Source organism: Mirounga angustirostris, unplaced genomic scaffold (genome assembly GCF_029215605.1).
Source record: "Mirounga angustirostris isolate CCGP_5_RB_7025 unplaced genomic scaffold, mMirAng1.0.hap1 SCAF_10, whole genome shotgun sequence".
NCBI classification, from domain to species: Eukaryota; Metazoa; Chordata; class Mammalia; order Carnivora; family Phocidae; genus Mirounga; species Mirounga angustirostris.
In genome coordinates this window covers 127,663,517-127,687,399 of record NW_026991718.1, presented here as the reverse complement: position 1 = coordinate 127,687,399, position 23,883 = coordinate 127,663,517, and the positions used below count along the sequence as shown (strand labels likewise).

The window sequence follows — 23,883 nt, the reverse complement described above, 5'->3', positions numbered from 1 at the left end:
TCCAAAGACTGGCAGCTGTCAGGTGCGGCTCGATAGGCAGCTGAAGAGGCGGGCGTCAACGCCAGCCCCGCCGGCGTCCCAGCGCTGGGGACTCAGCAGCTCCCTGAATTCGCACATCGACCCCTCAAGGCCTGTATTCCCATATTCCCATTTTCTCGACTAGGAAACTGAGGCTCGGAGGCCAACCCTCCATGAAGTGAGGAAACAGGAGTTAAAATCTAAGTTTGCTTGACTCCAGAGCCCCTGTTCAGAGCCTGCTGCAGAAACTTCTGAAACGAGGGCCCTGGCCCTTGTCCCCAACTGTTTCTCCCCCTGGCCCCGTCTGCTCCCAGTGGAACAGAATGAAGAATGGCCTCCGGTGCCATTTCCAGCTCTGCTCCTTCCTCTGAACCTATGAAGAGTCCAGAGGCCTGCTTACCAACAATGCCTCCCTTCACTTAGCAAAATGTCCACAATGTGCCTACCACGTGCCAGCCAACGTGCCTGGCAGCATAAGGTAAAGACACTGCCTGGGTGCCTGAGTGGCTCAGTTGGTTAAGTGACTGCTTCAGCTCAGGTCATGATCCTGGAGTCCCGGGATCGAGTCCCGCATCGGGCTCCCTGCTCAGCAGGGAGTTTGCTTCTCCCTCTGACCCTCCCCCCTCTCATGCTCTCTCTGTCTCTATCTCATTCTCTCTCTCAAATAAATAAATAAAATCTTAAAAAAAAAAAAAAAAAGACACTGGCCTTGCGCTCCCAGAGCGTACAGCTTTAGTTCTAACAACCTCCCTGGGCCCAGGGTGATGAAAACTTGTGAAAGAGCCTATGATAAACACCAGCGACTTAACATCAGCAAAGAATACACGTACGGAACCCTGCACCAGCTCTGACACACGGGTACCCTTCTGCAGAACTGGAAGAATCTGCAGATGACATTAGGATCATTTATAGAACCACCCAGAGCAATGCCATTTTTTCCTCCCTAGAAAATGGTCTCCTTGTATGGCTTAAAATGAGAGATGCCTTTTCTCTTTTTCAGGGAAAGAAAAACACTTAAAAATAGATTTTTAAAATGGAGTAAGAAGAAAATATACCAAAAGCAAGTTCCTTCTTTAATCATTAAAAAGGTGTAGATCATCTCCTGTTGACACCCTCCCTCACAGCTGCCCACCTCTTTCTTAAGGAATTCGTTCTAAATCTCTGCTTGAAGAGATACACCTCTAAGAATTTTTTTTTTTTAAAGATCTTATTTATTTATTTGAGAGAGAGAGAGAGAGAGAAACAGCATGAGAGAGGAGAGGGTCAGAGGGAGAAGCAGGCTCCCCGCTGAGCCGGGAGCCCGATGCGGGACTCGATCCCAGGACTCCGGGACCATGACCTGAGCCGAAGGCAGTCGCTTAACCAACTGAGCCACCCAGGCGCCCCGAGAAAAGAATTTTTAAGAACAAAGTCTGTTAGAGCAAACAGACCTTCCCAACATCAAAACCTCCACGCTGCTGCAGGTGCTCCGCCATGCGAACAGCATGAACCCCTTCTGCTCCGTCTGAATTCCATTTCCCCTCAACAAGCAGGAGAAATTTTCTTAAAGTTTACCAGAAGTCCCTCTTAATGTCTGGCTTGAAAATTTTAAAAAGCATGAAAAAGAACGTCTATGACGTAATCCTCCAGGCACACTGCACCATGCGGCCAACATTATTCCTGAAAATCCTCTGTCAAGCCCCTCCATAAATCACAGCCTCGGAGGCCGGGTGTGGGGCTGCCGCAGGCTCGGGCCGCAGAGCGCTCGCACGGAGAAGAGTCCGCGCGGGCTCAGCTGCATCGCTACATTCCACAGAAAGCCACGCAAAGCCACGCAAAGCCACGCGACTTACTTTCCTCTGCTTCGTGGTAACCGGCGCTAAGTTCTAGATCTTAACTTCAGTCAGGAATTCAACAACAGGAGTCATGTGGACTGGAAAGCAGTCAGCTGAAAACTAACACGTGAGCAGAACTCAGGGGCAGCCCCCCAGCAAGCCCCCACCCAAGTCTGCACTGCTCCCGCCTTCCCTCCAGTCTGGGTGGGGACTGCCCTGGATAATCCGGTCACTTCAACCCCACAGAACCTGCTAACCCTTCCCAGCACGTGCTCTGAGCCTGGTGTTGCTCTAACATTTCGCCGTATTCCTTCTGAACCCTTACAAAAGCCCCATCTGAAAGCAGAGGAAACTGAGACGCGGTGAGATGTGATGCCCCTCCCCAAAGTCTGACAGTCTGACACGGTGGGGCCAGGAATCCAGCCCAGGGAGGGGGCCAGAAGGGAGTGGCGACCACTACGGCCATCGCCGTCCCCAGGAGCTGCCGGGAGCTCCCTCCTGCTGCTGCTGGCCCTGGCACAGGGTCCTCTGGGCGATGGCTCCTGGTGAATCATTTCGAATCCCCAAGGGCAGGGTCTTGTGTGGTACTGCTTCTTAGAGCACTGTGCCTTGACCTGTTCCAAGACCATCTTCCAATGAGAGCTAGCAGCTGGTGTTCAAGTTCTTCCCATGACAATAAGCCCAAGACCTCACTCAGAAAACGTATACAGACTATGACCTTGGGAGTCAGTCCCAGAAGGGCCCTTCCGCCCTCACTTCAAGCTAAAGAGACTGTGGACAAGAAAAGAGCGGCTGCTATGTAACCTGTGGCCACCACTTCAGTCCCTCTGTAGTTGCAAAGACAGGAACAGAGAGAGGTTTTAGGTGAGAAAGTCCCTTTTCCCTAGAAACTGTGATGAACTAGCGTTACAGTTCAGGGAGAGAGTTACATGGCGGAGGGAACTGAGGACACCCCCTGACACCGCGCCCCGCCCCGGCCCCGAGCTCCCCTGGTATATAAGCGGGTAAGCTCTGCTTTCCACAGGGCTAAGACCACATCTTGCTCAGAGTGTACAAAACTCAGAAAAGCTGGCATTGGGTAATATCACCCAAGTAGAAAGACCTCTCAAGCAGCGGCCGTGGGAAGGACGAAGTACATGTCATACTCACTGTAAGGTTTTCCAATTCTAGCTGCCGTACTGTGTAATACGACTTAATATCTTCAGAGATCAAGGTTAATTTCAAATTTGTGTCTTCAAAGATCATTTCTTTTTCTTCTTTTTGTGGCCAGTACTGCGCACATTTTAACTAGGAGAGAAAATGATGAATTATTATAAGCAAAGGACTGTTCTTCCCACGAAGAGAGGTATGGAGTACCTTCCATGAGATTCAGGACAATCCAAAGGAAAACCAGGCGTTTTCTGACCTTGGAAGTCACCATCAGCATAACCTACCTGCCTCTTGGGGAGATAGGGGGAGGGGGTTAAGACCCAGGGCTAGTTGGGCAGAGAGGGCTCAGACCTCCAAACATAGCTGTTCCCTGGTGCTCCCCACACAAGGAGCTGCTTCAGGGGTCTGGCCCTTCTGGACCATCTACGAGGTGAAGCCAGACTGTACCAGAGCTTTAGTCTCTCACAGACTACTGTGTGTAGCCATTTCGAAGATTACCAAGAACCGGATCACTGCTGTTGGCACAATACAGACCCCTTGCCCCAGGGGAACAGAACCCAGTCTAGAAGAGGCTGTGGGACACTATGAACAGGCTGAAGGGCTGTAACTGAATGTTTAGAGAAGGCGTGGAGAGGGGCTCCTCCAAGGCTTGGGGTCACCTGCTGCCCCATCCCACCCTTTCATTCTGGTTTGGCTCAGTCCCCAAAAATCCTTTTGATTTTCTAGTTTAATAATTTCAGGAACTATTTGATGGTCTTCATTTAAATACTGCTCATTAACTTTTTCTTCAAAGCAAGCAAACTCCCAAAGATTTGGTTTCACTTAGAGTTTAAGAAAGAAAATTTGACTCAAATTTAGTGGCATACTTTGAGTCAAGTTTCTATACCAGACCTTTCTGTTTGATGATGAACATTTTAGACCAAAACAGCAAGTAGATGGGGGCTAAGCTGTAAGGTCTACGAGCCAGAGGGTCAGACAATGTGCCTAGACAGAGGGAACCCCAAAGACATTATGATTTCCATCACATGAAATTATCAAACTAGCTCTTTGGGAAATGGTATAAATTCAAGCCCACTGCAACTGAACACACACTGGCCCACCAGCACCCCCTCTGAGGCACAGGACAAGCGCCTGAAATGCCACAGTAGGTGGAGGGAGCCCCTCCAGGCCCAGCCTCTGTCTGTGAGAAGAGACTGTTGGCGCAGATCAGTGACAAGGGGGCGTAACGGCAGTAAACGCTATGGATGTGCTGTGGGAATCCAGAAGAGGCAAAGGTTCCAGGCCGGCTGAGGTTACAGGCAAGCGATCAGAAAAAACCCTATGGAAGGAGTGGCCTCTGTCATGATCCCAGGGTCCTGGGATCGAGCCCCACGCATCAGGCTCCCTGCTCAGCGGGGAATCTGCTTCTCCCTCTTCCTCTGCTCTCCCTCACCGCGTGCTCTCGCTCTCTCTCAAATAAATAAAACCTTAAGAAAAAAAAAAAAGATGTGGCCTCTGACAGAGGCATGCTCGGAGGGATGACGAGGATTTCCCAGTGACTGCCCAGGAGCCAGTCTCAGAGGAGCAGCAGGGAGCAGGGCCAAGGGAAGACCAGACCACGGCGACTCTGGCGGCAGGCCCAGAACCTGGTGTCACCTGGGCAGTGAAGAACCAGGAGGCTCCTGAGCAGAGTGAAGACAGAATCAGGAAGGCCCGCTAGTCCTGCTCTAATGAAGCTGCACGCTGCCCAAAAAACAAGAAAAAAAGAAGAAACAAACCAAGAAACACCGGACTGGGATGCCAACATAGCAGGAGACGTCATGGTCCTGAAACAGAAGGCCAAGAGGGCCTGGACCGGGCCTCTTTGAAAGACTGGGCCAGTTTCACCCGCATCTCCTCCTCACACCGATGAGGAGCTGCCAAAGATGAACCCCTGGAACAGGACCAACCTGTCAGCATCAAAGCAATTCTGCCACTCGGGACCCAAAAGCATCAATGACATGGCGAGGTCCCCTCCTGAGCCAAAGGGGGACTTGAGTTAGAGGCTTCAAGGATGCGCTTCTCCCCATACTTCCAATAATCAGACCCACGCAATTCCTGAAGACCCCAGAGGCAGCGAGACTGCCCTGGTGGGTTCCACGGCACGTGCGTTGGAGCGCGCCCCCAGTGCCACGAGCAGAGCAGCAGAAACGCAGGACGGCGGGCGCTACCAAAGAGGCCCGTGCTTTCGGGTCTCACGGGCAGGGAAGTAGAGCCTTTGACATCTCACCTCCACACAGCACTCACTCACTTTCAAAACCGAATACAAAGCCCAGTAAGTCTCCGTGATCTGGGTAAAGACCAAGACTCTGGAACTCCACTAGCGCGCAACTCTGGCGCCCACTAAGTGTCATTCCAGCAGTATTTATTTTCAAGAGCTCTCAGGCATCCACAGGAACATGCCGTGCTCTGCTTGCTGTCATTTCCTGTAGACATTTCTGTTTTCACACACAAAATAGAACAAAACTAAGCTCAAGAGCACTACTTGCTGCTGTTCTATTAAGCTGATCCATCCCACCCTGAGGAGGAGATTTATTTTATTAGAAAGCAGTTCTTCACCAGAATTCAAATTGTGCCACATCCTGGGTCAGCAGCAAACGGCGGCGCCGACGTGCTGGGTGCCTGCCACAGCCGCCCTTCCCACCTCGAAGCTGGATGTGAGAGAGAGGCCTTGGGGCCTTCCAAAACAGTGAGGCAATCTTCAGAAAAATCCATGAATGTCACCTGGGGTGACCCTGCGATGCAGCATTTGGCTTTCCCAAGGAACGATGAACCAGAGAGCTGACTAAGCAAATGGGTGAACCCTGACGTTCCCACGACACAAATCCAGAGGCTCACCGTGCACGGAAGTACCGACGTCAAACAGCACCGTCAGTCAGGGGTTTGGGAGAGAGACACAGCCGATGTTTCTGGTTCAACAGCGCCTTGTTTATTTCCCCTGCCTAAACAACAATCCCCGCCCTTACACACAAACACGCTCTTCACGGACATGTCTCAACTCAATCTTTAACTCGAACCCACAAGAACTTGGGCTACTTGGATGAGCCCCATCTAACACACATAATCATTTTCTGCACCACTGTTCTCCAGGAAGCACATGGTCCCCAAAGGGTAACAGGCAGGTCTGCCAAAAATAAGAGGGGCACATCCTATACTATTCAGAGAAGGAAGGAAACCAGAAAACAAATATGCATCGCATGGAAACGCTCTGCAAGCTGGTTCTTACCGCGGGCTGTATGCATAGTTTGTAATTAGATCAGCTGAGCAAATAAGACACTGCGACTTCTTAGAATCTTCCCCAGTCAGCTCTAATGGGGATGACAATGGTGATGCCAAACTGAAATTGTTGATCCCAAGAAACTTTAAGAATCTCAAACCACTTGCTGCTTTCCACGCCAGTGTGCATGCCTGAATGACCCCTGAGCAGGAAGAGTAGTTACACAGGAAAACAGAGACTCCTGTCACAGAAACTACACGAAAACCAACTAGCCAGGTTTCCTTTTTTTTTTTTTTTTTAAATGGCCAAGGGGAAAAGCTGTCCGTTTACAGTCAGCCTTGGATAGGAGACAACCAAGAGCAGGCCTAGGGGCCAGCATGCAGCTACAGGGTCAGGACAGCACCCTGCTAGACTGGGCCAACGGCAAAGGGGTTTCATGCAAAGTTAGTAACAATCAAGTAAAAAGGAAATGCTACCATATCCAATGATTTCTGAATAAATGACTCGATTTAAAATTCCCAAACCCTCCACACGATCTAAAACAGTGCTTCTCAACGGGGGCAATTTTGTGTCCCAGGGGACCCTGGACAAAGTCTGGAGACATTTTTGACGGCCACATGTGGGGGTGGGTGTGTCAGTGGCCCCCTGTGGGCAGCGCTGAGGTCCGGGACCCCGATTGCTCACCAGTGCCAAACACGTGCACAGGCCACCACGTCGGTCTCTCTTTCCCCTGCAGAGAGTGTGTGCTGTGGGAACCTAAAGTTTGTTTCTTTATTCAAAATTGCTGACAAGAGTGGTGACGGGTGGGAGTTGGCCTCGCATCTGTAACTTCACAGTTTACTAATCAAGCCACTGAAGCAGAAATCATCAAAACCACTTTCACTGGAAAAAATTTTCTCAGAAGCATTATTTCATTCTTTGAACACTCAGGTAAGCTCTTCATCTGTTATTATCAAGCAAAGAAAAGCTTTAAGAAAACGGGGCTGAGGCAAAACCCATGATTTTAAACTTGTGCTGTCGTAAGAGGACCATCCGCTGACTAAGACTGCCGCTGGGGGCGGGCTTTGCGGGTGAGTGCTTCCCGTTTCACCACGGACAAAACGTTTCCTTTGATGTGTTACTTCTCTGCACTTGCATTTGTTCCCTCCAGGGCCATGACTGTGCTTTCTTTGGAGGGGCGGCTTCTCTGGAGCCTGCGTGCTGTCCTGGCGAGCCCAGTCCGAGGCAGCCAGGCCAGCTGTGACAGCAGTGGCCCGGCTGAGCCCAAGCGTCGTGCCAGCACCTGGCAAGGCCCGGGCACACGCAGTTCTCTGCGCCTGGGCTGCCCGCTCCTCCTGGTGTCCACATTCCTCAGCCCATCCCAGGGCCTCCCCCGCTCTGAGGCTGGAGAGCCCCCAGTGTGCTGGCCGTGGCGGGAGAGGGGGGAAGGAGCCAGGGTAGCAGGGGTGTGGCGTCTATTCGCTCCGTTGCTGCCACACTGTGCCCTGTACACCATGTCGCCTTCCCTGGGAGACGGGTCTCCAACAGGCAATCTGCAGAGTGAGGGGGTGGAGGGAGCACGGGCGGTGGCTGATGCGAGGGAAGCACCTGGAGATACCTGCCAGAGGGCTGGGGCTGGGCGGGGACTCAGACTGTTAGGCCAGAACCTGGCAAAAAACTAACAGCAGAAGTGTGTTCTGGCTGGAGTCTGGAGATGGAGGTGGGAAGTCGGGGTCCAGGTTAACTAGGTCCTGTAGCCACGTTATGCACATCCCAGGAGGCCGTGGGGGCCGCACAAGGGTTTTCGGCTCGGAAGAGCTGTGGTGACACTTGGGGGTAGGGTACCCAGAGGAGAGCAAGTGGAGAGGCCACGGTGGCGACTGCAGGGACAGATGCGCGGAGGGTGCTGCCTGAACCATCACGCACCTCCAGCCCACAAGCTATCCCGGGGGATGTTTAGAGAGTTGCAGAGAACTTGGGAGAAACGCTAACGCAAATTCTGCTGGAAACACACAGGCAGACAGCATCCACGTTAAAGAGGCGGCCGGGAGCCAGGCGTCTGCATATCTGACAGAGGCGAATCCCGAATGCAGCCACTGCCACAGCTCAGTCAACGGCAGGCAAACTTGTACCGGCCAGAAAAACACGGATGAGGAGGATACAGTAGAAACTTGCTTTTCAAAAATAAAGCTACGCTCACACAGCTCCCTAATGGAACAGCACAACACACACGGGCACTCTGGAGAGGGATCGACTCGGTGGCGGGGGGTGGGGAGAGGTCCAGGGCACTGGACTTTTCCCCTTTTTAACTCATTTGCTTTTCTGACTAATAAACACATTATTTATATAATGCTTCTTTAAATTTTTCTAATAAAGAAGATATCACATAAAAGAAATATAAAAGCAATGTAAAGAAACTCAGACAAAAATGTCAACTTCACGGACTGGGACACACATGGACGGTGAGGTAAACAGGAGATAAATCCATGACTTACCGATCCTTTCTCCATCACTCTGTTGAGCATGACAACGCCCCTGCTTTTCTGCTCCCACACCATCTCCCAAAAGTGACCGCATGTGTTAGGCAAAGGGCCCTGCAAATACACAATCCACAAAGTGTATACCATTTTACACACCGATACGCTCCAATGCGAGCACACCAGTGGCGGTTGGCAGACGACAGTGCCCTTCGGCAGAGTGGTGGCTGGGGCTGGGACAGGGACCGCCTTCCCTGCCTAGTGGTCAGTAACCTCAATTCTGTTTTCTGCCACGCGGTGAAAGGTTATTTCTGCCTCACAGGGCTGGTTCGGGGCTGACCCACAGAGGACAGAAAAGGCTGATTCTGCTCTCTGGTGTGAGATGACTGGCGGAGGGGCTCCACCGAGGTCCCTCTGGAGCGTGGGTGGAATGCGGAACGAAGCTAGCGGGTGCAGGCAAGAGGCAGTATGGGGAAGCGATCGGCAGCGACACTTCCGGCGGCTCGAGTCTCAGCCCCAATCACTTATCATCCACGTGACCTTGGACAAGTCACTTCACATCTCCATGCCTCAGTTTCTCCACTCATTGCTCTCGACTAATCATAGTCCTTATTCACAGGGTTGTGAAAGTTAATTACGTTCATAAATGTAAAGGCCTTACTTACCGCAGCACCTGGAACACAGTAAACAGCCAGTAAAACGTTAGCTGTTATTACCATTAATAATGATGGACCTGACCATGGACTGCCTTCATCCTGGGACCAAGGAACATAAGAGATGTAGACACAAATGATCAGTCGGGTGGCCCAAGGGGTCCAGTGTGGGCACCAGGACATGGTGGGCTGCCTGCCAACCTAGCAATGGGCACAGATGTTTTCTGGACACAAGAAAACGAATGCCTCTGGTATGTGTCAAGTGTTAGTGCTGCCTGGAAGGGACATCACCTCTCCCCTCCAGGACAGAGCGTGTCACCTCCTCCAGCCAGCACCACGTCTACAATGGTTTCTAGTCTTACCTCGTCTCACCCAAATTCTCCCGATTCTTTGCAGCCGTTCCCTTCAGGTCCCACCACACCTTCCCGGACCATGTGAGCCCTCAGCGCCCACACACTTTCCTGAACTCCGCTCCCTCCCGCTGCCTAAACCGGACACATCCACGCTCCACACAGAGCCTCAGACAACAGCACTCAGATGCATAACCCTCTCCAGCCAATAAACAGAAAAATGGCTCCTAGAAGACAGGGGTCCCGGGGCCTCCTCGCTGCCCACCTGGGTCTTTCATCCGTGCGGCTTGGGCACGAGGACCAGGTCTCACAGCTGTGGCTCTTACCCGTTACCAGGCTTTCACCGTCCCCACTCCCCATCACCCTAGTTTAGGATGGGTTTCAGGGATGAAAAATCATGTAAGATCCGAAAGGAGAACTTAGCCAACGATTCATTGTGGAAGTGACAGAGGGCACCTTTGACATTATTCTCTACACTTCCATACCACTGCCTTAAAAAAAAAAAAAAAAGACTATAGATTTGTATTATTTGCATAATGAACATTGAAAATTTAAAAAATGGGCAGGGTTTTCTTGGTTTTGTGGCTTGGAAAATGTGTCACTCCTACTGTCTAGAGGTACAACTCTGGGGTCAGGTTACTTCGATCCCTTTTACAAATCCCAGGACACAGGGTGACCGTGCAGGCAGCCAGACGGTACAACTTGACAAAAACAGAGACCTTCAGATGTGCCAAGTAACTGCTAGGGCGTGGGGGTGGGGAGGATGGTGGTGTAACAGTTTCCATGGTGATATCCTAGCACTCCATTTGACTTTATACCCCTACCCGTCTTTGCTTTGGACTTCTTAGCCCCACACCAAAGCTGAATGGCTAAAATCAGGAAGTAAGAAACTTGACTTCTTCTAAAAAGAGAAGTTACCAAGAAGCTGCTTTTCCCTCAACCTCTTCCCACCAGCCTGCCACTACCAGGATCTCCTTCCTTGTCACCCTATCCCAACCACCCCAGAGGTGCTGGGAAGACCACAGGCTGAGGTCTGGTAAAAGGCCTGCCCCCTACACATATACCAAGAACTTCCTCAATGGCCCAGGACTGAACACGGTGTGGCTGATGTTCCATACACTGGGAGGCACCTGGGCTGATGTTCCTCATGGACAGAGAGGAACTGGGACATGACAAGACAGGGCAGTAAAAAAGGGCCATGGTAGCTATGCCCGGATCCAGCTCCCTGCCCCAAGGCAGCCTTTGTTCATACGCTCTCTGGCTTCACTGTCATTTTAATCTCCCAGTATTAAACAGAAGTACAACGTTCAAAATCACCCTATACCCGAAGCCACACAGAACACTGATGAATGGATATGGAATGAGAAAGCAAAAACTGTGACTAAAAAGAGAGAGAAACTTCAAGTGTTGAGAGCAACTTAAAAGTAACAGACTAAGACTTGAGAAAATGAATTAAAAAGAAACTTCTCTATCCTCTTTCCCTGATATCCATGGTCTTGGGGTCATATGCGCGTAAGTTGCGCGTAAGTGTTTCACAAGAAGGTCAAGTATTAAATCATTTTTGTGATTTTTTCCCACAAAGATGCCAAAAGCCAATGGGAATTTTAAATGATTTTGCATGCTTGTCCACGCAATCTAAGGATGCTTTTTTTCTGGGCTCAAGAATGAAGACCATGCTGAGGAATTCCGAGCGGACACCCGGACGAAGATTACTGGTCTACTGCTAACCCTCTTCGATTCCCGGGAGCAGCCTCGATGCTCTGAAGTGAACACTTACGGAATCAACACGGTTGTGAGCGCTTCTCTTGCCACGGCCCTGCTGCCTCCGGCAGTGGGCCCACAGGCAGTTCTGGCATTTCATGCTGTTTTCTAGAAGCCCAGCAGCGGCGTACTTCCCAGAAAAGATATGTGTTACAAGCAAACGGAGTTTCTGAAAGATTTTTTTTCCTTCCTCATTGCTTTTTCTGGATTGTGCACAACCTGGCCTTCTAAAGGGTGTGACAGATTTTATTTGAAGTACAAATGACAGTACTCTGAAATTCTTAAGTTGACATCAAGTAAGGCAAAAACCCATTAAAGAAAATCTTGGACAATCCAATTACCTGGGTAAGAATGTAACTCCTCTGGGCTTCTTCCATCTTTATCAAACTAGCATTGATGTAGTCATTCTCTTCTTGATGCAGTTTAATCCGACTATGGTCAACTGAAAGGCAAGCCAGAACTCCGACGTTAGTCCTGGACGACCAAAGTGTCTACACAGGCAGTGCACCCCATGGGGAAAGCAAAAAAGGTGAGTCGGTGGTGGCTGAGGCCATGTTGTTTTAACTGAGATGAGTCATCAATATGAGGAGGACTTAGTATTTTCAGAAAGGTTTCTGGAAGTGTTTGAAACTTAATGCTAAATAGCAACAGACAAACTACACTAAAACATGGGTTCTGTTCTAATTGGACAATCTATTCTGAGGTCCTATCTTCCTACACTTATCACTGCCCCACAACTCAGGAGGTTGTGAGGAGGGGGTGCCAAGGGATCTGTTCTTGGATGCCTAATATATACTTTCAAAAGGTAAAAAAACACAGTGGATTCAATCTTTAAAAGGGAAAAAAAATCCACCAAAAATTTCACCCAGTCCCTAGAGCTCTAGTTGGTACAATGAACCACAGTAGGTGGGATTTATGATCATATCTCCACTTACCCTATGTCCAATGGTTTGAAGATGAAATGACCTAAATATATAGTGGTGTGGGAAGGGTTACCTTGAATTCCTTTATATAAAGTTTTTTTTAAGTTTCGAGTGTAATACACTTAAATGATTCTAATCTATGAACAGAATTCAGTTAGAATTGAATTCTAATATTTCAAATTCAGGAATTGTCATGATCAAAGACATTTAAAAGATAATTAACTGGAAAAAATAAACTCTGAATCCAAAACACCGAAAGTACATTAAATGTAACTTTCAGAATAGTTTTTAAAAATAAACTCTCATTTGGAAGGTCTGCCCCAGGTTACTGAAAATGCATAGCCACTTTTTTTCCCTTTTACCATGACTTTGTCACAAAAGCAGTAGTTCCCTGAGGGCCACTTTCCTTATCCTGCTAGTGCAGCTAACAAGAGGAGGTAGGTATTTTTATTTCTGGTACAACACAAGGGATGATGAACTTGGGTGACCACTCGTGAATACTATCTTCTCTCCCCTAGCCCAATGGGAAAGGAGAAGTTAATGGGGACACATGGTTTGGGGCTTTTTGTTCTAAAAGATTTCAAGGAAAGGTTTTAAAAAATTAGTCACCATTTGGAATAATGTTTCTCATCACAGAGGATTAATACAAATTGAAATACTTGGGTAATATTTAAGTCATGGAGATAGATCTCAAAGAAGATGAAGAGACCACATAACCCTTTGGTGGGTTATATGAATGGGTTCAAACAGTACTGGGTGACCTTGGCCAAACAACTCCTCCTCTGAGCACTGGGCTTTTTCATTGGCCAAATGGAAAACAGACAAAAGATCACTTTCTACCTTGAATCATTCCCCCTATGTCCCCCAGGACCTTAAGAGCAAATTATCTGTCCTGCTGGACAGTGGAGTTGGGGGAAAACAAGAGAAACAGGAGTGAGATTGCGGTGAAAAGGTCTGGGAGTGGTTTCCTGCGAAGAATATTTTAATGATCCTCCCCCCCTCTGTAAAACTGGCTCATAAAACCATTTAGATGAGCACAGATGAGAAATGTAGAAAAGGAATATTAAGAGGACATCACTGCCTAGTGCAGAGTAAGGATGGCAAGGGGATCTCCTGGCTCCACATGAACGATGCCAACAGTGATTTTTCTTTGATGTTCAGAGCTGCTGGTCGGGACTCCACAACAGAATGACCGGAGGGGAGCTTTGTTGTTGTGTTTTTTTTAATAAAACCTGCTAGGTGCCACAGCCTAGCCGTGCTCAATCAAGAGTGTCGGGTGTCAGGGCACAATCATGTGCCGCTTGATGACCTAGCACTACACTTCAGATGTGCCTGGTGTGCACCTTCTATTAACAACCGTCCCCACCACTGGGCTAAGTGGCCTGTGTTATTTTATTGCATCTTCACGCCATCCTGAGATCTGCGTGGCTCCTGCTTTTCTGAAGATGAGAGAACAGATCCATCAGCCGTAAGCAGCAGGCTGGAACACAGCCGGGCGGGGAACCATGGCAGCACTCAGAGGCAGACTGCCTGGGACCAACCTAGGTCCACTCGGCGCCCCTCCCAGGAACCTGGTGCTGCACAGCTCAGGGCAGGAGGCACTGCCGGCTCTTCCGCCGAGAGCGCGGGGGGCCGTGGGGCCCAGCAGGCCTGTGGGAGGCGCCTGTGGGACGGAGGACTACTGCGTCCCTGGCAGACGGAAGAGACTGCCACGGGAGACAGGCAGCCACAACCCTCTCCGACGGGCAGGGTCTAAAAGCCCTGGAGGTGAGACAGAAGGTTCTCTGTGGCCTAGAGGAGATGGCAAAGTCCATGCTCTCTACTCAGCTCCAGTTTTTCTCGCTTTACACAAATTCCAACACCTTTAGTTCTTAACTATCAGCAGATTCAGAGCCAGTTACTCAGATGGCAGAGGCGGCTGTCAGAGGCCAGCAGGCAAGCTAAGAGATAACGGCAAGAAAGAGCTGGAAGAATGAGGATGGCGGTGGGGGGGTAGGGTGCGTGGGGGTGGGACTCACAGGCAGAGCGGTCTTTAGCAGGCGGGAGCGCCCCCCCCCTTCCTCGGTGCCTGTGCCAGGCACTAGCACAGTTCAGTACGGTGCTCGGGGTCTACTACTACTGCTGCTGAGTCACCCAGAAAAGGTTTTATCATGCCTACTATACTCTGCTTCGGCTGGGAGCAAAATGATTCATCATAAAAATAGTCAAAGCTCAAAAAAGTGCTTTGAACTTAGCTGAATTTTCCAGAAACTGAAATCTTGTTCCTTCTACAATCGTGGAGAAAACAAACCATTACTCTAAGTCTCTGACGCCTGGATTACAGCAAACAGCCAAGTCATAAAGTGGTACAGCCATGGCTGGATTACGAAAGCCCGGGGCACAGGGGTCCCGCTGGAGAGGCCCTGCCGCTGAGGAGGCGCCGCCGCGCGCGCACCCAGGGGGAGCAGTGAGACTGGTAATGGCGATGCGAATACTTACAGGGACTGACATCTCTGTACCTGTTTCGGTTTTTGTTCTTAGGAAGCTTGGCCACTCTACATGGGAAGTCACTGGCTTCGTGTCGGATATCCTACAAAAAAAAAGGATAAAGAGTTCTCTTTTGAAATCCCTGGCATCAGGAAGCCATGCAGACGTTTAACCAAGCGTGGGCTATGTGCCAGGCACTGAGAGGACCCGGGACAGAAACACATGTCCAAGAGAACTAGGCAGTGTGGGGAGCACAAGGTGATCGATCATTCAGAGGCACGTACAGAGGCACATTCAAGGTCCTGAAGGGAAAACAGAAGAGGACAGCCACATGCCTGCAATGAGAGGATGGCGTGGGGCCGGGAGCTGGAAATACGGGGAAGAGGGCGGGGAGACAGAAAGGGGTGGCGGGGCCCTTGGCTCAGGGACACCCAGCACAGCAACGGCGAGCGTGCACATCTTCTGCAAGCGGCAGTGAGGGGGCTGGCGGGGGCAGTGACACATGGCTGGAGCACACAGGTGGGCTGGCCAGATCTCGGAGAGCCTTGAACGCCACAAGCCTGGGCGCTCCATCTGTAACCTTGTATAAAGCCACAGTTATTGAGAGCAGATAAAATGCACTTTTATGCCAACAACTGTTCAACTCCTTTCCGAGGAGATGGTCGACAAATCCCATTACACCAAACTGTCAGAAAGAGGAAGTGCCTGGGTTAACAGAAGACCCAAATCATGCCTCCTGCTAGACTGATCACAGGCATCTAATTTCGCTCTTCTAAAACACCACGATAACCCCATTTAAAAATCTTTTCTTTTTAATTTGTATTTTATTCTTATTAAAAGATAAACCCATATGACAATGTGAATGTACTGAGTGCCACTAAGATATACACCTAAAATGGTTACAGTGGTAAATTTTATTATGTATATTTTATTACAATTAAAAAAAAAAAGACAGGGTGTCTGGGTGGCTCAGTTGGTTAAGCAACTGCCTTCAGCTCGGGTCGTGATCCTGGAGTTCTAGGATCGAGTCCCACATCGGGCTCCCTGCTCAGTGGGGAGTCTGCTTCTCCCTCTGACCCTCTCCCCTCTCATCTCTCTCTCACTCTCTCTCAAATAAATAAAATCTTAAAAAAAAAAAAGACAAACTTACAGGAGAGGGCAGAACAGGAGAAGGTAGCAGCAATAGAATTTTGGAAGCTGGAAATCTTATTAGTAGTTGGCAGGTCTGAGAAAGCTCAATTACAAGCCAGCTGTGAAGAAAGCAAAGCACCAGTCCATTTCCACCACAGAATCCTGCAGAAACTCAGGAAATGCTGCTTCTGGATGGAGGGGTGGGATTCACTGCAGGGGACGGGGCTGGAGCTGTCTGAGAAGCAGCGGATCTCCCCACTGCCCCCCTTCCATGCTGCTGGGTGACTGTCACCCTGCACCACAGAACTCTGGAGAATCATTTTCTGGAGAATATAAATCAGGAGGCAGTGCTTTCTATGTGATCTGAGCAGACAAGAGCAAAGACCAGAAGATAATATCACCAGAGCACACAACCAATAGCCCAGCTAGAGGGCTCATGGCCAGATCAGTGCTGATGAGACCCTTCCACCTTCTCAGAGCTCTCAATCTGCCTTGTGAGCCCCAACTCTTCATCAAGCGCAGACAACCACTGATTCTAAGATGTGAGATGAATGCCTCTAGTATAAAAGAGATTTATAAGAAAAATGAAACAGGAAAAAAGTCCCTTGGAAGAAATAAACTACACAGAAGAGAAAGCTTTAAAAAATATATTATTAATATACTCAGTGAGATAAAAAAAAAAAAAAAGATATTGTATCTATGAATTAAGAACAAAATGTTAAGTAAAGGTAGAAGAAGTCCTCCCAGAAAGTAAAGTACCCCCTATCCCCAAAAACCCACAATAGAAAATCAGGCAAAACAGAATACAAGGAAAGAAAACATTAAAAAAAAAAAAAACAGTTTTAAGGAAATCTTCCAGACCCTCAAATTGTCAAATGATAAAAACAGACCTACATTAAGGCTCATTAATATGTGATTCCAGAATCCTTCAAAGAAAAAATTCTGGGGGCACCTGGATGGCTCAGTCGGTTGAGCATAGGACTCTTGGTTTTGACTCAGGTCATGATCTCAGGGTAGTGAGATCAAGCCCTGTGCTGGGCTCCATGCTAAGCAGGGAGTGTGCTGGAGATTCTCTCTCTGCCCCCTCCCCATCACACATGCACATGCGCTCTTTCTAAAATGAATAAATAAATCTAAAAAAAAAAGAAAAGAAAATATTCTGTAAGTTCCTAGAAAGAAAAAATAGTTCACGTTCAAAGGATAAAGTCATCAGAATGGCTTCAGACTTTTCGAGAATACTGAAAGCTAGACAGCAATGGAGCAATGTTTTTATTTTTTAATTTATTTTATTTATTTTTTTTGAAATTTTTATTTATTTGTTTGACAGAGAAAGACACAGCAAGAGAGGGACCACAAGCAGGGGGAGTGGGAGAGAGAGAAGCAGGCTTCCCACGGAGCAGGGAGCCCGATGCGGGGCTCGATCCCAGGACCACGGAATCATGACCTGAGCCAAAGGCAGACACCTAACGACTGAGCCACCCAGGAGCCCCTGGAGCAATGTTTTTAGAATCTGAAGCAAAAGGATCTCTAGCCTAGAATTCTATACCCAGCCCAATTATCACCAAGTGAGAAGGCGCAATAAGTTAACTAAATTAACACTGCAGAGAGGCAAAGCCTCAAACACTTGACCACACCCATGCTCCCATCCTCAGCAATCCACTGGAGCATATCTTCCACCTGAGGGAAGAAATAAAGCAAGAAAGAGAAAAATATAAGATATAGTAAGGTAAAAACAAACAAACGAACAAACAAAAAAACCCATCTGACACAAGAGCAAAGGCAAAGGCAACTTCCACTGCAACTGTGGAGGGAAGAGCTCCCAGGATGACAAGTATGTACCAGACCTGGAAGCAAGAGGGCCAGACTGGAGCAGTAGGCCTCAAGAGATAGATGTGTCAGTGACATGCCTTTGTGCACCATACCCACCATGACTGAACGAAACCACCAGAGGGAGATAAGGAGAAGTCCTGAAATCCAAGAAACAGGGAATCCAGTCAAGAAAAACAGAGGAAGTTTCAGGATGATAGCTATGTTTGTCAGGCCTATAGACCAAGCAACCCAAACAGAAGGAGGATGGAGGTCTCCAGAACGAAAACTGAAACCAAGAAATCACCTGAAATTGTTCTAATACTCCAGCCACGACCCGCATGTGGCTCCTGAGGGCACAGAGAGGTGGCCAGTCTGAAAAGAGGTGCTGTGTAAGTGTAGAAATGCAGATCAGGTTGTGACGACATACTAAAAAACAAAAGTAAAAAACCTCAAATATTTTCAGTAGTATTTGTTGAAATAACATTTTGAACATATTGGGCTAAATAAACTACTATTAATCTCATCTGCTTCTTTTTACCTTTTTTCCTGTGGCCACTAGGAAAGGTGAAATTATACAGGCAGGGTGCAACTGTATTCCTACCGGCCAGTGCTGACCGACCTTGTGGAAAACTGCCCGAGAGGCTCCAAGAGGTATGGGAAGAATTAGCAACAGGCAGAAAGAAGCCTTTGCAGATGGAAGTATACAAGGCAATTATTAACTATGGGAAAACTTTAGAAAGGAAACTACGGTACGACATCATCTGTGACTATGTGCATAGGCAAACAATGTAAACGATGGATATTGTTTTAACCGAAAGGTGTAACAGATTGGGAGAACGGAAGGGGAAGCTAAGGGGAGGAAAAGCAACAAGGATGGCTGTTTAAGAAAATGAAATCCTCCACCTGCGTAAAGGTCTAAGTTAATGAATTAGAAAATAAACATTCTTCTTAGAAATATGGAGATCTACGCAAGTGAGAATCAGCCGCTCAAAGAACTGAAAATGGCCGTGAGCCAAGAGGCTGTGGCAATGGGCTGAGGTATGGAGAGCACAGCACCAGCCTGTATCTTCAACTCATCGTGGTCCTCTTTCACTGCTCAAACCATGTGCAGATTCGACAGGAATTTTAAAAAATCGCCACATTCTGCTAATTGTACTTACTTTAAAAAACTGCAAAATGGCAGGGAGGCCTTTTTGACTCACACTAGAGGTGGGCTAATAACTTAAAAGCATGTTTATAGATGATAAACCTATCTGAGATAAGCAAAATAATCCAGCGTAACACACTCATCACGTCAACTGTGGATGAGAGTAAGCCTTTCAGGGAAATGCTATGTAACACAGAAAAATCACTTGAAGGAACAAAAATCTAAGCCTTAAATCTGTTGTTCTATTTGACTGGAAGCACTTAGCAACAAGTACGAATTCTGCCTTGGGAGGGGAAACAATCTGGTCAGTCCAGCTGGTGTGACTGAAGAGACGGAAGAGATCGTCGACATGGTTAAACCACTGAACCAACAAATATTCGCTCTGAGGAAAGAAGGGCCAAAGTATCAGTAACTGTGGGCAATTGATTTTATTCAGCCAAAGGATTATATTAATATGTACTTTTTGTCACACCCCCCCACAAAAGACAGAAAGGAAAAGAAAGTAAAACTTGGAGATGTCATTTACTAAAGATATTTAGAAAATAAGAGGTATTCACATAATACTTTTTAAAAATTGATTTTAAAATTAAGGTAAACTCACAGAGTAAAATGCACTGATCTTACATGCAATAAGCTTTCCTAACCAACTTTAACCTACAAATATTTAAATATACCCATTTAAGTGTTTCTCTATGTTACACTGGGCTTGACTGGGCTTGACGTGGGGCTTGATTTCATGATCCTGAGATCTTGACCCCAGAAGAAACCAAGAGTTGGATGCCTAACCAGCTGAGCCACCCAGGTGCCCCTATCCTGCCCGCACTCATTTAATGAGGTAACAGATAATCTCCCAGTGAATACTGAATACAAAGGGCTAACATACTTAGAAAGCTCTGATAACAGAATGAATTAGGGCCCAGGGTGAATTCATTTCTGTACACATTGAGGAAAGCTCATTATCCATTATTCAAATACCTCCCAAATCCAATTAGGTGGATTTCACCCAAATTGGGTGAAAAGCTGACCATTTTTTATTTGAGATGTCTTTTTTTCTTCAGAACACGCACAGGCATAAAAGCCAGTCCAGCCTTGCAGAAGTATTTTCATGTTTATAGCAAGCACATCGTTAAGTTAAGCATAGCAATTTTGGTTTTAACAGCCTTTTCTCTTCAGTCCCACAATGGGGTCAATGTCCCTTATTGGCTCCGTGGTAAATTAGTCATTTAAACTGTTCCACACATGACGAGGTAGCTAGCATGGCACCTGTCACAGCTGCGAGTCCGACAGAAGTGCCTGGGTCCTTGCCTCTCCATCCCTCCTAGCACAGGCCCAGGCCCAGAGGAGGACGCAACCAGATTCTGTTGACGAATTCACGAACGGTCCCAAAGGCTCCCCCAAAACTCAAGTCTTTACCTCTATACCAAATGCTTTATTTCGCGGGACAGAAATGCTCCTGAAAGGGAGGGAGTATGTTTAAGCAAATGTCTGATCCGATCCTATTTTCTCAATTATCTGTTATAGAATGGAAGTTACTGGAATAATAATATCATTATGATTCTGCTTTGCAATTGGGACAGAGTCTCATGACCAGACAGTACCAAAATAGCTACTAATATATGGATTCAAAGCAGAAAGGGTTATCTTTTAATGGTTCTGACAGCGATCTGTTCTACAAGTCTAAAGGAAGAAAAAACTCCAGTGGTACTCTGCATTCGCCAGGACCAAGGTGAACTACAAAGTCCCTTCCCACCTCTGACATCTACACTTCCCCCAACCCCCATTCTACAAAGGGTGGCCTAATTTGATTGTTCGAGCTGTTACCTGGTACTTTATGGAGGGCCTCGGCTCTCAGAAATGGACACAGCAAGCTAGACTGAAGGGAGGTGCTCAAGTACAGTAAAGGCAGTAATTTAAAGTGCAATGAGCGAGCATACAGGGGTGTACATTTCCTGGAACTCTCCGGGCAGTTGCCAGCTGAACAGGGAGATATATATAGAAGGGGGGGGGGGGGGGAGGGAGAGCTAGCCTAAAATTTTAAAAACCAAATCTTCAAAGTAAGGTGTGGACCAAATTTTGTTAGTTATAAATCTCATTTTAAAGGTGAACATTAGGTTTCTGTACAACAAAATACAGCATTTCTGTATACACTCTAAAAAATAGAAAATTATCCAAGTCAGAGGTTAAATGCCTTCCAAGCTGAAAGCAATACTGTGTCCTTTATATATGAAAATTAGTGGAACAATATCATATACTATAAAAACCTTAGGAAAATATTTTTATTTTACTCACACCTTTATATGATCGACTTGCAAGAAATCACATACTCAATATTGTTAAATTTTAAGATAAACTACAATGTTGAGATAATAAAGAGCAAGCTCAAAATTTAGCTAACCAACACCAAGCCTGTTTGGGTTTAAGTTTTAAAATGTGTACTGAATTAAAAAAAAAAGATGCTAAAAAGTAAACCAAGCACCTAAAAATCTTCTGTGGCGGCTGAAAAGAGAGACAGGGAAAGGAGGGAAAACTGGTCAGCATTTAAATGGCTGTCGGGTGTACAATCATCTTCCCTGCCAGAGTCTGAAAAAGTGCTGAGTCTTCTTGTACACTGGTCCCGGGCGAGGTTAAGATAAGGGAGTTACAAATCACTAACAGAACAAGTATGTCCACGTGGGAAATGACATGGAAAAAAGCCTAATCAAATGGCTTTACATATTCCTCGCAAGTGAGGGGAGGCAGGCTGGAGGGTATGGAATGCCCTTCACGACGTTGGCAAGGGCAACATCTGGTAGAGATGGTGGAGCCGATTCCACGCTCTGATGTACGCTCTCTTCTCAGAACACAGAAAACAATGGTCCATTAAATATAGAGAAAAGCACAAAGGCATAGCTCAGCTCAAAACCAGAATGAGAATGAATGCAAAGGAAACAAAAGCCCTCCCACTCAAAATGGCCTGTAAACACAGTACCCAAAACACAGCAGATGACTAGTTCTGAAAAAGATAACCAACAAATCGTCTAGGAAATAAGTCTATTCCACGTGAAATGTATTATACACCCTGTCAGGCACTTTCAAGATAAATATATTCAAGATCACGGATAAACGAAGAAAACCTTTTTAAAAAAGATGTTATGAATAAAAACAGGGACAAATGAAACCAGAATAAGTAGACAGGAAAGAACAAATGAGAAATCTTGGAAATTTAAAAACAAAAACAAGACACAAAACCTCAACAGAGAGGATAAATGCTAGATGGAACACAAAGGAGGAGTAAATTGAAAGCTAGGAGAGAGGAACAGAGCATGAGAAATAGGACACAGAGGAGAACACATACCCAAACAGTAGTCAGTACCCAGACACATCAGGATAAGGGTTAAGCTGCAAAATATTAAGGATAAAAATCTTCAAAACAAATTATATCTTTCGGAAGCTTAACAGAGCTTTAACATTATCACTCAATTTTTAACAACTCTAAGGTTACACAGCCATTTAAAGAACTCTTAAAAATATAGAAAGGGAGGGGTGCCTGGGTGGCTCAGATGGTTAAGCGTCTGCCTTCGGCTCAGGTCATGATCCCAGGGTCCTGGGATCGAGTCCTGCATCGGGCTCCCTGCTAGGCAGGGAGCCTGCTTCTCCCTCTGCCTCTGCCTCTCTCTCTCTCTGACTCACATGAATAAATAAATAAAACATTAAAAAATATATATATTGAAAGGGACCACTGTCATTGATAACCTTAAATCATTTACAAGAACAAAGCCACTTTATGTATTTGTAGTTAATAGCTATTTTTGATTCCCTAAGGTCTTATGCAGTTTCAGAACTGAAACTTATGTTCCAGCTGCAATAATAGGACTTATTTAGAAATGGAGGATCTGACCTTTAAGAAAACCTTGTGATTGGTGAAAGCATATCAATACAGTCTTCTAACTACTGAAAAACTTTGATGCAGATAAAATTAATTTGAACACAGCATTCTGAGTTCACTATAGTAAGCTACTACAACCTTAAATTATTTGTAGGCTAAGTAGAACAATTAACAAAGTCGCTGATTCTAAACCTTATTTTTACAGTCCTTAGTAGTGTATGTTTTTTCTAAAAAATCACTTATGTTTTCTGTTAAATGTCACGACTTTCACCTTGGGCAGAAATCAATAGGCAGAAAATGAATCAGACTTACAGTAATTGATGTCAATAAAACACACTGGAACCAGTATCTTTTTAAATGCTGAGAATCACAAAGCCATTCCTGTAAGAGAACAGTCTCAAAAACGGAATCTACTTTCGCTTCTGTTTTGTTTACCTTCTGCTTTCCATAAGGACAGTTTAAGTACTTCAGGCCCCAGGGTGCTGGCACTTGGCCCGAGGACAGTGGTACAGCTGACTAAGGACACAAGTAGTCAGGGGACATGAGAGTGCAAGGCTTACACCTTCCTTTAGAGGGAAACGGACTGCCAACCACCAGCTTCCTCCCTCCACGGTTAATTCCCCTCAGCCCCGAGGGGGCTCACAGGGAGGGCCCTTAGGAACCCACAGGATATTCCCACACCTTTGGTCCCTCTGAAATTCCTGAGAGCCATGCTTATAAAACAGATATGGTACTTCTGTGGATAATTTAGGAGGGTAAATGGGAGGAAGACACAATGTCCAAATTAAAGTAGCTTTGGTTAAGAATTTCTTAAATACCGAGAGAACAGTACAAGATCCTGGTGCCTTAACCAAGGCTTTTTTTGCCTTATTATCATCGAACAAATAAATTTTCTAAATACTTTCTAGGTGTAATATGGTTTTCTATACACCACTTAAGGGATCAGGGATGAAGAAGGAAGACATTACTAATGCCCCCAAAGCATTATGAAGTGATTAGTTCTTCAGTGAGGCCACAAAAATAAAGTGATAATTTAGGGAAGAGAGGAAACAGGTGACCAAGCTCTTCAGCACAGCTTTCCAAAGAACTCTGTATAGGGATTAAGG

General features: G+C 46.8%; 1 protein-coding gene across 6 annotated transcripts in view; it reads right to left on the bottom strand.

Annotated features, from left to right (window-relative positions):
* Positions 1 to 23,883, bottom strand: part of PTPN1 (protein tyrosine phosphatase non-receptor type 1) — a 66,280-nt gene that overhangs the window by 7,787 nt on the left and 34,610 nt on the right. For 2 of the 6 annotated variants that reach the window (XM_064573339.1, XM_045885959.3), the window contains exons 2-5: positions 14,838 to 14,928; positions 11,778 to 11,878; positions 8,691 to 8,789; positions 2,982 to 3,119 (exon numbers count right to left, since the gene is read on the bottom strand). In XM_064573339.1, the coding sequence (XP_064429409.1) occupies positions 2,982 to 3,119; positions 8,691 to 8,789; positions 11,778 to 11,878; positions 14,838 to 14,928 (429 nt within the window). Of the gene's footprint in view, positions 1 to 2,981; positions 3,120 to 8,690; positions 8,790 to 11,777; positions 11,879 to 14,837; positions 14,929 to 23,883 lie in introns of those variants that run through there. The other 4 variants (XM_064573342.1, XM_064573340.1, XM_045885960.3 and 1 more) reach the window with 3 other exon arrangements.